At 30.0% G+C, this 14911-nt stretch overlaps 1 protein-coding gene across 3 annotated transcripts; it reads left to right on the forward strand.

Moving 5' to 3' along the window:
- Nucleotides 1-5660: 5660 nt before the first annotated feature.
- On the forward strand, nucleotides 5661-10408 carry LOC122580655 (scarecrow-like protein 21). 3 transcript variants are annotated; one of them, XM_043752925.1, is made up of 3 exons: nucleotides 5661-5765; nucleotides 6819-8371; nucleotides 10375-10408. In XM_043752925.1, the coding sequence occupies exon 2, from the start codon at nucleotides 6845-6847 to the stop codon at nucleotides 8345-8347; it is 1503 nt and encodes a 500-aa protein (XP_043608860.1). In that variant the 5' UTR covers nucleotides 5661-5765; nucleotides 6819-6844; the 3' UTR covers nucleotides 8348-8371; nucleotides 10375-10408. The 3 variants fall into 3 exon arrangements, with proteins under 3 accessions (XP_043608860.1, XP_043608857.1, XP_043608856.1); XM_043752922.1 differs by lacking the exon at nucleotides 10375-10408 and adding an exon at nucleotides 8684-8719; XM_043752921.1 differs by lacking the exon at nucleotides 10375-10408 and having other exon boundaries at nucleotides 6845-8478.
- The last annotated feature ends 4503 nt before the right edge of the window (nucleotides 10409-14911 follow it).

Raw genomic sequence — 14911 nt, forward strand, 5'->3', positions numbered from 1 at the left:
TAGTTTTTTTACCCAAATTTATGTCTCGAACTCAAAATTTAAAAAGTACAATTAAACATGTAGCAATAACAATAAAAAAATGCAAAAGAGTAAAAAGATGTATAAAAATATATGCAATAACTATATTAATGCTTTAAATGTTATAAGAACGTAAGACGTAATGATAACAAAAGTTATTATATAAAAAACATTATTTATATAAAAATACAGATGCAAATAATCAAAACAAATGTTTAGAAGTAAATCCGTAACTGTGTGAAAGTTATCTGATAAAAATCCAAAAGTTTAGTGTAACGAAAATAAAAACTTTGATGTAAGGCAAAAGTTAAAAGATCGAAAAAATTGGTAAAAATTATTATATGTTATAAGAACTTGTAAGGCACAAAGGATTTGTAAATTTGTATAGACCTTTTGTATAAGAACAGAAACAATAACTATGTTAATGATTTAAATGTTACATGAATCTAAGACGTAACGATAATAAAAGTTATTATATATTAAAAACGTTATATATAATATATATATATATACATAAAAAGACGGATAAAAATAGTCAAACCAAATGTTTAAAAGTACAATCGTAACTACGTGAAAGTTATTTGATGAAAAAATGAGAACCTAAAAACTTAGTGTCAAGAAAATTAAAACGAAAACTTTAATGTGGAACAAAAGTTAAAAGAATATAAATTTCAAGGAGTTAGAACTGAAAAATGGTAAAAATTATAATGTGTTATAAGAACTTGTACATTCTACGAATAAAACACTTATACATTCATATAGGTTTTTAATATATTATAAATGAGATAAAAGTTTAAAAAAATAGAAATTTTAAGGGGTTAAAATGAATATTGGTTAGAATTAAAAGGGTTAAAATGAAATTTAATTAAAATTAGTATGTGCTTTAATAGCTTATACCTTTCATGTTTAAAAGACTTGTACATAGCACATTAGTTTTTAGTATGTAGAGTATATAAGTAATATGTTATATGTTTATAGCAATAAGTATTTTATGTAACTTTTAAAGATATTGGTGAATAGTCTTGTAACTTGTGTCCATAGTTGTCGACTTGTAAATCTTGACTCGACTCGAAATATGATTTTTCGGATCGTAACTCGAATCGTAAGAGTCAGGATATTTGAATATGTATATTTTTATAATTATTTGTAATTATTTATTGTAAAAATATTGTAATTTATTAATATGATAAGCTAAAAATAAAAATACTATTAAAATCAAAGTAAATTTAAAAGCATATAAAAGAGTTATATTTATAAAAAAATAAAAAAATTTTAAGAATTATTTTGTGACTCATGACTCGACTCGTGACTCGTACATGACTCGGACCGACTCGCATCACAAAACACGAGTCATGTTACGAGTCTGGAGTAAAACGAGTCATTCTATCGAATCGCCTCGTTTTCTTTTTGTTTTGACTCGACTCGTACGAGTCGACTCGTGACTCGTACGAGTTTAACAACTATGCTTGTGTCCCAGTGGTTGATTTTTCCATGTGGACAGATGATAAATATCTGGCAAGAAGTTAAACTGTTAAAGTATAATAAATAGATACAAAATGTAATATAATTGTTTTGAGCTGTAACAACTAATACATTAAGTTAAGTTAGTATGGGTGTATGTTTACACATTTAATCTGGGTGAAAAATTCTTTATATATTAACTTTTTTTTATATTTTTAACAAATGATTGGGTCATATATATTTATGTGTTTAAAATTAATATGTGAGAAATATCTAATCGTCTCGTATTCACTTTCCCAGCTACTAACTAGTGTATAATTATCCATGCCAAAAGAAAAGAAAAACCTAGTGTGTATATAGTTAAACATATTTTACATTAAGTTAATGGCTTTTTAACTTTTTCGGAAATTTGGTGGAAATGTGACATTGTAATAGGTACCACAAAAGTGTAAGAGATATACTTGGCCACAAACACTACTTGATGACGAAGTGTTTACCAATATGGAAAGTAATCCTAGAAGAATATCTGAAGAATAATAAATCACTCGACATTCTTATGATTAACTGCAATTTTGTTAGATCAAAATTCAAAGATTTATATTAGATTTAACGAGCATGGTACCCGCGCAATGCGGCGGCGTTAGCGGGGACGGCAGTTTTGTGTTGTCGGTGATGGTATTATTGTTGGTGGTAGCGGTGTCAAATGGTGTAAGATTGTAGGTTGATGTAAAGGTGATAGTGAAAATATTTTAGAAGATAATGGTTTGAAGTGTAAATTAATTCATTAAAAACATAAAATGTCCAAAGGCACTTTTGGTATTTCAAAGACAGAACTTTCTAAAAATAAAAATAGGGTTTTGCTTTATTAAATAGTAAAGATGGTGCTCTTTCTCATCGTAAGAGTGTGTTTAATTATAGAAAATGTTTTCCAGTTAAAAAAATGTTATTACATGTTCAAATATAATAACTAAAATTTATCATTAATAATTTACGTTATAAATTACGTTCGGTACATGTATCTAACATAATTGTTTATATAATTTATTGTTAACATAAATTAGATATGACAAAAATCGCAGTGGAGCACGAGTAATTTATCTAGTTTTGTATAAAGCTTCGATCAATTGTGTGCTTTATGTTATTTTCAAAGCTCTAAAAAATGATTCTAATAATGTTTTTAGTATTCGTTTAAACATAATAATGTATGACATTCAGAGGCAAAGTGATGATTTGATATTAAGAGGACTAGTCGTTTGATTGGTTCATTCGCTAATGAAAAGAGTCATGTTAATTGATAATTGAAAGGAAGTGTTTAATAAGATCGTTTTGGTTGGAAGGTTACTAATCACCCTCTAACCGCGCTATCTCCGACTAACTGGAATAACCACGCCACAATCAACTACTTCAAATTAGAAGTAAAAAGTCGTAATAGTACATTTGTCGACATCATAAGACTACGACTTTCTAACTTTGTGTTGACTGCATTCATGTTCAGCTAATGACAGACAGTCAAATACGGTCTTATTAATGGCATCACGTTGACGACAAGAAATGTCAACAAGCTAGACTAATTTACACAAACAAATAAGATAGCAACTGTATTCAACTTTCAAGTACGTCATGTTCTTTTTCTAATAGGTTTGTTTGATGCTCTATCAATGTGATTCCTTCCTCATATAAAACGTATTGACTTGCTGAGATAATTAAAAATTAAAACAAAAGATAAAGAAAATATGGGATGGATATGAGATCAACGAAACTAAATATATGGTTATGAGATCTAGGAAACTAAATATGGGATGGATAATGTAGTACAAACGATACAAGTTTGTATTACATGTAGTAGAATGACCTTGTCACCTCTAAAACTAGTGTAGCCTAATTGCTAACTAGAGATACTTAATTGTATAATACGATAGTGGTAGTGGAGGCGGGCGTGGTGTGCTCTGGTGGTGGAAGCGACGACAACTGGTGATAATAGTGATAACGACGGATAGTATAAGTAATTATTGTGAAGATAATTAATTTTACAATGGTATAATGTTACGAAGTAGTGTACGTATTTCAAGTGTAGAGTATGTAATTAATGTGAAGATAATTGCTAAAAAAAATATAAAAGTAATTAATGGATAAAAAACAGGAGTTGAAAACGTGTAATTTTCATCAATAACATGAAATTTTAATTAAAAAAAGTATAAATGAAAACTTGAAAGTTTTGAAACTAAAAAATCTTTGTTATAACTGATTTAACAAGGGTTACCGTATGTTAATTTGTTAGACTAAACATAATAATAATCAAAACAGACAACGAAGGTAAATTTTTAAAAAACTCAACGACGTTCACACGGTTCGGTTGACCAACATCACTATCCTAAAGGTTGACTTTTACCATACCGCGGCTATAAAGTTCAATTTCGGTGTACAATATGTAATATTTTTCTATAAAATATAAACTAAAATTTATTTATTATAACTAAATTAAAACTTTCTTATTAAAACACAAGTATGATATTTCTTTTAAAATTCTTAGTTAATTAACTCAAAATCAAACCTACATTTAACGTTAATTAACATCCTACTGGTCCCATCTCCTAGTCTCCTATCCCTATCGACTACCATAATTTGAATGTGACTAATAATTTGTTAAAACCATATTAATTTAACATTATAAAATTGTTATAAAGTACATGATAACTTCTTTATCTCTAGTTTTTTACTTCTTTTTTTTTTAAAGATGTTCCCTTGCTCCTATTATGAAAAGTATAAATATATTGTGACATGATGGAATATAATATATACAATCTTAAAAAGGAAATTATTGAAAAGTTAAAAGAAACAAAAAGAATGTAAAGTGATGGACCAAATTAATTTATATCATTAGTCTCTTATCATTTAAAATATCTTCATTATCTCTTTAAATAGATTATTTTAACAACTATTACCACCACTACTCGCAGCTGCGACCTCCACCAGTCACTTTCATCACCACCCATCGGTGTCACTACATTGTGTTGACATACTTCTAGTTCATACTAAAAGTTGTAAACTTATGTAACAATTCAGAGTTTTTAAGGATTTTACCTTTTTAGTCTTTCCAAATTTAATAAGAATAATCGGTCAAAAACTGTGTCAGCTATTAATGAAAATTTTGAATCGATTATGTCAAAATAAATATTATTTATGTGTTATTAGAATTATTTAATAATCAGTATTCTAATTACCCTGAATAAATAATAAGTAATTGCCGCTAAAAGAATAACTATTTTATCACTTGTGAGTTGGATATCTCTTTAGGGTATGTGTAAATATTTGATTATTGAAAGACTAAAAATACAATATAAACAACCCTAATCCTCCATTTTTACTTTATAACACTACGATCTAATTTTGTCACAAAAGTCCATTTTAACAATACACCTTATATGAAACTCAAGTAAGCCATTTCTCTTTATATTAGTTTTGAGGCTAAGATGGGTGGAGGTTGGAGGAGGGTGAGTGACTTGCGTCATATGACATGTGGGGTAGAAAATACGATCTTGTAAAAAAGATGAAAATAGGTAGATTTTAAAGAGTGAACAACTTGCATCATGTGACATTTTTATTGATTGTTTTGTTTATTTATCTAACTATCTTCCATATTAATTAGGTGTGAGAGACTTTTTATTGGGAAAGAGTTCAAAGTCAACAACAAATGCGCGACTTTCATGGTTCGTTGGCTAGCCAGTTCGCCCTTTGGGGCCAGTGTAGACGGGAAATTTGGCGACTTTAAGGTGGGTTTGCCTTTTTGATTGTCCACTTCCGTCAGTCTAATTGGTATGTATATTTCTACAACATATTTTAGCCATCTACAACAATATCTGTATCATGTAGTTGTATTCTGTGTATGAAAACTTATATCTTTGTTGTAAATGGCTAAATTTTGTTGTAGAAATATCACTACCTTATGTATAATGTATTCTTTCATCATGTTTCTATTAGTTTATAATAACTAATCAACATATTATTCCTTAACTATATAGAAATTATACTTTCTTTGTTTTAAGCCTTAATTTTATGACGTAGTAAAACAGAAATCAAAATATATTTTTGACTTTATTTTAATTATATTTTCTCCATAAGAAAATTGTTGGCTATAAATAGCAGTGCCACCACCACATAAAAAGTAGGCATACTCCTCTTTTCTCTTCAACTGAAGGCTTACACAGACAGCACCCAATCGAAAGTATCATCAATCAATCAAAAGTAAAAGCAAATTCTTTTATATCTGATCTCCATTCAGAAATAAGGTTAGTTAATTCTGTTACTACTTTTCTTAGAAATAATATTTAAATAAATAATATATAAGTTTTAAACGACATCTTCATGGGTTTTGTTTTGTTTTTTCTTTTAGCTGTTATTATTGTTTTAATATATGTCTTGCCAATCTAATCTAATGACTATTCGTATGAATTTAAGTGTCTGTTTAGTTGTAAAAGTTATAAGAACTGAAATCTTGTCTAAAATGATTTTTTTTCAAAAAACTTTCTGAGATGTTATGTTTTTGAGACATGAAGATGACGACAACTAAACGCGGTCTCACTATTTTTGGGTGATTATAAAAACTATACGATCGTTTTAGGCCCCAAATGTACTCTGAGGGTGCCAATATGTGTTGAGCTCGGGTTGACCATTTAATAGTATCCAACCCATTTAGTTAAAAATCTTATTAAAAATCCTTACGTATTATAGGACTAGGCGATGACTTTAGAGTTTAGACCCCAAAAATCTAAAGCCTCTATATATTATATACTCCGTAAGTCCGTATTAGACTTAATGACTTAATGTTTGAACTTTGGGTTAAGTCCTGCATTGCATTGACACCCTTATTGGTTTTTGCATCTAACATCTACTTCTTTTTATTACTAGTAGTTTAATAACTTTTGCTTTTTTGTATACTTTAATTTATATGCTAATAAAAATGGGCCCCAAAATTGATCTCGCTTAAGGCCTCCAAAAACCTTAAGTCGACACTGGTGGCCCATTTGTGGAAAGGGGGTAATAAACAGGACAGGTTGCTGGGTTGAATATATAAAATTTTTATTTTTCTATATAAGAAACGTTTAACAGTTTATCTGCAACGTAACATTTACCTGTTTATCTGGACGGGTTGGTCAGGTAAACGAATTATCAGTGGGGCAGTACATCAGATATATAAATAAATGTATAGGTATATATGTGGGTGTATACAAATGCTTAACCTGTTTACCTATAACCCAACCCGCGACATTTATGACAGCCGTCCTAAGCCCAGCCCTAACAGGTCTATATTTGTTTATGAATCTGATCCTTGAATCTAACAGCTTTTTCATTACCTGGCTCCTGCAAGATGAACCGTAATCTATATCCAACTGATACAAGCTATGGAAACCGTTTATCCATTCAGACACCTGAATTCGGTAATTACTCTTCTTCAACAGCCAGCTTTTCCTCAAATGGTAGCTCCATCTCACAACAAGATTCTCATTCCTTCTATCGAGACGCATATCACTCGCCTGACTATACTTACACCTCAGATGTAAGTATGGCCGGTTTTACAGATAATGCAGATGATCTAGAGTACAGACTGAGACAACTGGAAAGTGCTATGCTGGGAACCGATCAAGAATTTATCGAAACTAATGATGTTTCTTCTTCTTGGGCTAGTACTAATCAATTTGCTTTAGAGTCTACTGATGACAGAACAATGACAGATATGATATCTAGACGAGACTTTAAAGAATTACTTATTGCTTGTGCTAAAGCCGTTGCAGAAAACGATGCAATTACTGCCAACTGGTTAATCTCAGAGTTGCGTTCTATGGTGTCGGTATTTGGCGAGCCAGTGCATCGATTAGGAGCTTATATGTTGGAAGGGCTTGTAGCAAGATTATCTTCTTCAGGTAGTTCTATTTACAAATCCCTAAAATGCAAGGAACCAAGTGGTGGCGAACTATTTTCCTACATGCGTTTACTCTACGAAGCATGCCCTTATTTCAAGTTTGGATATTTGTCCGCCAACGGAGCAATTGCTGAAGCCATGAAGAACGAAAATAAGATCCATATAATTGACTTTCAGATAGCGCAAGGTAGTCAGTGGGTAACCCTTATCCAAGCTCTTGCTTCACGCCCCGGTGGACCTCCTAGGCTTAAAATAACGGGTGTTGATGATTCAACAAATGCGTATGCAAGGGGTGGAGGAGTCAACATTGTTGGTCAAAGGTTAGCGAGTTTAGCAGAGTCTTGTAACATCCCATTTGAGTTTCATGGTGTTTCGGTTTCTGGTTCAGAGATTGAAGTTGATCATCTTGGTGTTCAGCCTGGTGAACCCATAGCCGTTAACTTTGCATTCATGCTTCATCACATGCCAGACGAGAGTGTAGATCCTCAGAATCATAGAGATAGACTTTTAAGACTTGTCAAGAGTTTATCGCCCAAAGTTGTAACTCTAGTTGAACAAGAATCCAATGTCAATACGGCCCCTTTCTTTAACAGGTTTCAAGAAACGTTCAGTTACTACTTGGCTATCTTTGAATCAATTGATGCAACTCTACCTAAGGACCATCATCAGCGGATCAATGTCGAACAACATTGTCTTGCACGTGATATCGTCAATATTATAGCATGTGAGGGGGCTGAAAGGGTGGAGAGACATGAACTTCTTGGGAAATGGAAGTCTCGGTTTACTATGGCTGGATTCACACCATACCCATTGAGCTCCCTTGTGAACTCCACCATAAAGGCTTTGTTGCTTGAGAACTACTCTCAAAAGTATAGACTTGAAGAACGAGATGGAGCTCTGTTTCTAGGATGGATGAATCGTAACTTGGTTGCTTCTTGTGCATGGAAATGATCTCAAATGCACATCAGAAAGTTTGTAAGTTCTTGATGATTGGCAAAACATCCTTCCCACATGTTATATATGTATAATGTATAATATGTCAATTTTGTTATAATAAATAAATGCCCAAAATTTTCAGAATATATCTTTAGACTAAACGTCTTTGATGCTGCACTAAATATATACAAATGTTCAAAATTTTCAGAATATATCTTTTTGGTATAAATATCAAAGGTGGTAAAATGGGTGGGTCAGGTAATTTGTCAAAATGGGTAAAGTTTTTATGTGGGTCAGATTGGGTAAACCGTTAACACTTTCTCTTTTTTGTAATCTTTTATATGTTCTCAGATATTTGATCTAGTAAAAGAAGATCGTGTGAATCACCTATTTGTTTAGTAATCAACTTAGGAGGATTTGAGCATCTAAAAACCTCTTTGGGCAAGTTTTGAAGTTTTTTCCGCTTTGACCCCTTGCAGATAATTACGTACAACTCAAAGCGTCCCATGTTATGAGTAAATTTGACTGATCTTAATACACACACACACACACATATATATATATATATATTGAAAAGTTATTTTGAGAACCTTTTTTTTGCGAGAACTTTTGAGAACTTTTTAAATCAAGCCCAACCGATGATTATTTTTTACATGAAAATTGTTTTTTGATTATTTTAAGAATAACTTATGTGTAATTTTGAAGTTTATAATTGTGTGGAGGTATGGATTATCATCCGTTATACAATTATGTGAAGATTTGGTGATCACATGTGCACGAATATTGCTATGATTACATGTGATTGACTTACAAACATGTGATCATAGCAATATTCCTGCACATGTGATCAATAATTCAAATCTGCACATAATTGTATAACGGATGATAATCCATGATCCACACAATTATAAACTTCAAAATTACACATAAGTTATTCTAGAAAACAATCAAAAAACATTTTTCATGTAAAGAACAATCATCGGTTGGACTTGATTTGAAAGGTTCTCGCAAAAAAAAGGGTCTCAAAATAACTTTATCCTATATAATATATATATATATGTTATTAGTCTGTTTCATAATGAACAGGTTTGCCGTAAAATTTCAGCAGTGCTGAATCTGGAATCAGAAAACAATCAATTATTGTTACAACTTGTGGTATTCACCTATATTTTCTTGGGTAATAGCAATATCTAGTTCATGGAACTCGATGCGTAATTTACTGGTTTCAAGTAAAATCTTAAGTGATTGAATTAATCAGTAGTTTATTAAGAGACATTGACAAACAACACTTCTGGTCCCATCCAACTAAAGGTATTCTTTCTCATGAAGCATGGAAATGAAACTTTATAAACCAGAATAGCCCCTTGCTTGAAGGCTAGCATTCCTGTATCTTGCCAAAAACTCCGTACAGTATATGCTAAGAGTTGTATTGTGAAATAATAAGTTGTATAACCACAATTATTATAAGAGAAACGAGAATACGTGGTTCACTTGATGTACAAACTCACATTTTGACTTTTATTAATCATTAAAAGCCATGGGGTTAATATTTTATAGATTATACAATAAATAGTAAAAATTTAATATGTGAAAATTTACACTCAAACTTAAGTATCTAACAACTAGATACTCATTTTTCTTTTATTATAAAATAAAAGTTTAGTTATATATACGGTTGACATGACTAAATCTTAAGTAAGGCTTTGATTTAAAATTAAAAACAAAAGTATAGTAGATTTATTCACTTTTTATGTGATTAATTATATATATTTATGGCTCTCAGAGCTGAGAGAAAAAAATTAACTCAATTTTTGATCTTGACCACTAAAATTAATAACCAAATTGATCTCAACCCTTAAAACCAATAGTCAAATAATCAAACAATCAATGTAACCTTTCAGATTCATTCGCATTTAAATATTTAATATATGAAATTAAAATCAAGCATTTTCTATTATTAATTTAATTAATAGATTTGACTAAAAATTAATTACATATCTTTATACAAAATATCAATTCATTTACCCTCTTTAACCATATAGGTGACCTACCAAAATAACTTCCGGCCACTACCTGCCACCAGCTACCAGTAGCCGCTGTTACCTCTGGCCAATGGCCACCACCAGCCGTCGTACACCTGCAACCAAATTCCATCCAAAACGGATGTACACACGGATAAATACCGCCGCACACCACATATCTATAAACGTAAGATTACATTAAGTTTTTTAACCACTATGTTCATTCATCACACATACACACAAATCTATTGAAGTATATCATACCCACAAAATTCATCAAAATTCATTACAAAAGTGAAGATATTACCATATAACCATTACGTTGATTCATTACAAAATTTATTTTCTCCATAGTATTGAAGTGTATCATGCCCATAAATCTATCATCACACATACATACACACACCCACGGATCTATAGAACATACCCACAGATCTCTTATTACACGCACAAATATAGAGGCGAAGTAGTCGACGGGAGAAGAGGGGTCAGGCTAGAAGTGGCGTTCGACGGTGGTTGGAGGAGAGACACGGCGGGTCGTGTGGCGGTGAAAGGGCGAGTTGTGGCTGGACTAGAGAAGTGTGTGTTTGATAAAAATGTGAAATGAGGTTTGACATGACAGAGTTTTTGTTTTGTTTTTATCATTCCTGCCCATTTTTACTTTCTAATCTTTTTATAATTAAATGTCAAATACGAGTATATTTTTATTAAATATGTTTTGGGTCGTTCTAATCACACATCATGAGTTTAATTACACACACCACATATATGCAATTTACGTAGTCAAAATTACATCTTCAAAAATTTTTTGCAACATTGGTACAAATTTTACATTTTGCTATTTAAAATAAATTAAATTTTAATTCATATTAGTGAACCAATTTTGTTCAAGATCCAAGGAAATTAATTAGTATGCTATAATTTTGAAGTTTACTTAAGAATACATTTAAAGTTCTAAACAGACTGACTAGAAATTTCGTCAAATTAAACTCTTAACAAATTAACCATTTAATCTAAATTTTAAATAAATATATTAAATAAAGTTTCTTAGTGGTTTATACAAGATGTGTGTATTTGTAAACAACCGTTATTATTAGGGTATCAATCGGGTCAACCTGCGCCGGGATGCAATTTGAAATATATAATCCTAACTCGCCCACTAAAAATTTATTGTTAGAAATATCAACCTACCCCTATCTCGGGTCTACCAAATTAACCTAATTAATTATAACTAATTTTCAGCCATTTAAGTTGGCAAGTTAATGGGTTGACAAATCAAATGGCTAGCTTTGGGTCAAATATATTGTTTTTGGTCAATGGGATGGGCAGGTCAATTGGGTTAGTTTAGGTCAAGTGGGTTGACGGTCAAATGAATATAACTTAGGTCAAATGGGTCAAATAGGTTTTTTGTTGGTGATGTGTGTTGATGAGTTGATAGGTCAAGTGGGTTTTGAGGTCAAATAGGTCAACATTATATATAATAAATATAATTTTAAAGAAGTTATTCAGGTTAACGGGTCAACGGAACCATCTAATAACCTAACCCAGACCCGATAAAAAAAAACAAGTTAAAGATAAAGTTGTACATATTTTGTGTACTTTTAAGTATATATTTATTGTTTCTAACCCGGTTACCAACCGAGTATTGATCTAGTATCTAAATGTTGGGATCAAAAAGTTGCCTTAAAATTTTTTTTTATAAAAATGTTATAAATATATTTAAGGCACCAAGCATTGAAAGCAGCTATGAATTATTGAATTATGCACTTTTATACCAACTCAATAGCAAACTTCAAAAGTCAAAAACAGAGGGTAAAAAGGATATAAATTAAAAAAAATTTACACCATAAAGAGTGAGACCGTTCGAGGTTAACGGAAAAATAAAATTAATTAATTAATTAATTAACTTCTAGATTAAACCAAATATAAGTGAATAGTAAAGTTTAAGACTTTTAAAATTTACCACAAAATTTTTAAAAGTTTTAGTCTAATCTTACAAAGTTGTAGAACTTTTAAAATTGACCACAAAACTTTTAAAAGTCCCTTAGTTTGGTACTACAAGAAAAATTTTGATATTAATGTAAAACATTGCACCGTTCGAATTTTATCACCTCACATCCTGTTTAGTCTAGATTTTGCCACGTAAAATCTCGTTTTGATTCTGTTATTTTTGGGTTTTTGTTTTGTTTTTTTGTTTCTTGCACAATTTTTAAAAAGTTTTTGGTTTTTGTTTGTTTTTGATTTTTGGTTTTAATGCACAAAAATAAATGTACATATTCGTTTTGTTTTGTTTTGTTTTCCTTAAAGTATTTTTTTCGCTTTTAATTTCTTTTTCAAAATACATATATGTGTTTGGTACTACAAACTTTTCAATGTAGTTATATTGCCCTTAAATATTAATATATTTGACATGTTATAGTTTTTAGCAAACATATATAGTGTAACCACATCAAAATCAATCGTAACTGATCACAATAATTGAAACTGCATCAACATGCAAATGAAACCTAATGTGGTATTGTCCTCAAATAGATGTATAGTATTTGCTTTGACAAACTTTTAAGCAAAAATATCCATAACGGCATAACAAAGTGGTACTTAATTAAGTGGTTGTCGATTCAATGCATGCACACACATAACAAAAGCATATCAACACAATAGCTAAGGCCCCGCAACACGGGCGTATACCCGAGGGTTATATTTACTTCCATGACATAACCCTTCACCTATATGTGGGGGGTCGTTAACAAGTGGAAGCCACCACCTATGTGTTACAAACTTGCAATTGGTCTTAGAGTGCTAAATAAACGGTAAAAAGACAAACTTGTTTACTTGAAAATTTAAAGTTTTATACATACGCTAAATACTTTGGCATAGAACTTGCATTATATACTGATATACTCTTGCGATGCGATGGACAAAAAATGATAATAATTTCTAGATTTACTGGACCTTGATGATTTATCCAACACTATTCATGAGTTAGCAAGATGAAGTCTGTATAACTCTTTTATGTAATGTAATACTACTATTAGTTTATTAGAATTTAGTTTGTTAGATCTAAAAGTTATTTTTATATAAAAAACTAATTATTACGAGTATTTATTTAATTTAAATATAATAACGAGTATGTGTAAATTGATTTCGGTTATATATTAACTAGATTAAATCCACATGTTGTGCGAGACTGACTGAAAACATAAATAAAAATACAATAACTAATAGTTACATTATTATTTATAATTTATTATGATATAAAAAAGTTTTAAATTACGACTGATGCAAATAATAAAATTATACTTTATGAATATGTGATAATTATCTTTTTATCACATAAACAAATATGTTAAAACATGACTAATGAAACATAAATATTTTATAAATCATAAAAATCTTTTTTATAATATATATTTATTAAATATAACAATAATAAATATTTTTCAAAAAATAAACATAATATAATAAACAATCTCATTTGAAAAAAGATAATTATCAGTGAATTAATAAAAAATAGTATAATGTATATTAAAATACTTATACTCATATATATATAAAGACGAGATGGGTACATACGCAATGTGGCGGCGATGACGACAATGGGTGGTGCTAGTGGCGGTGGTGGTAACGATGTGGTTATTAATCTAAAAGTAATTGACATAAATTGTAGTGTAGTTATTTTATGGTTAAGAAATGTACCTTTTGTAAATAACTTATTAAGAATATTATAGAAATATTAGGTGGAAATATTTAGATTAATTAATAAAGGAGATAGATAGTTTGGATAAATATGGATGTAAAATACTTTAGGAATATATTTAGTAGATTTAGTGTGCGAGTTAGGAATGTTTTAAAGTTTAAGGGTATTTTTGGTATTTTAAAGGTAGAGAGTTGAAAAAGGAGAAGGGTAGTTTGTTTATTAATATAGTATAGATATAGATATAGAAAATTAAATATTAATGATTATGATTATGATTGATGATTAAGATTAGAATTGATGATTAATATCATACATGGCAACATAAGTATAGCAAATTAAATTAAAAAAGGATACCTCATTAAAAATTCATTATGGCAAAAAAATCGCCTAAGAAAAAACATATATTCTTTTTAGTTTATAAAAAGGTTCCAAAAAGTCTATTATTAAGTTGTTTGTTTATAGGAGACATACAAATTACCTTCATTCTTAAATTTTAAATAAATTTTTTGAATTAGAAATTTAGAATAGTCTAAGTACTTTTCAAGTATATGAGAAAATAGATAGATATAGATTATTAAATTCAATATTTATTTATTATTTTATTTAAACTATCCCAGACATACCTAATGTTAAATTGCGAAATCAGGCTGTACAATTATCTATCATAATCCCACTACAACAAAATAATTAAAAAAGAATAAACTAGATTTGGTTTTAATTATTTTAATAATTCAAATCCATTTTTTTTTTTTAAAAAAAAAGCTCATCATCTCCTGTCATCTCTCTCTTGGCCTCCTTCAGATATTCTTACACCAGAAGATTGCCCAAAATACATTGTCTCCCTTTCTCTCTTCTTTCATT

This window comes from Erigeron canadensis, chromosome 8 (assembly GCF_010389155.1).
Source record: "Erigeron canadensis isolate Cc75 chromosome 8, C_canadensis_v1, whole genome shotgun sequence".
Lineage (NCBI taxonomy): Eukaryota > Viridiplantae > Streptophyta > Magnoliopsida > Asterales > Asteraceae > Erigeron > Erigeron canadensis.

Coding starts and splice junctions, on each gene's coding strand:
- LOC122580655 (XM_043752925.1), top strand. CDS start 6,845: ATGAACCGTAATCTATATCCAACTGATACAAGCTATGGAAACCGTTTA.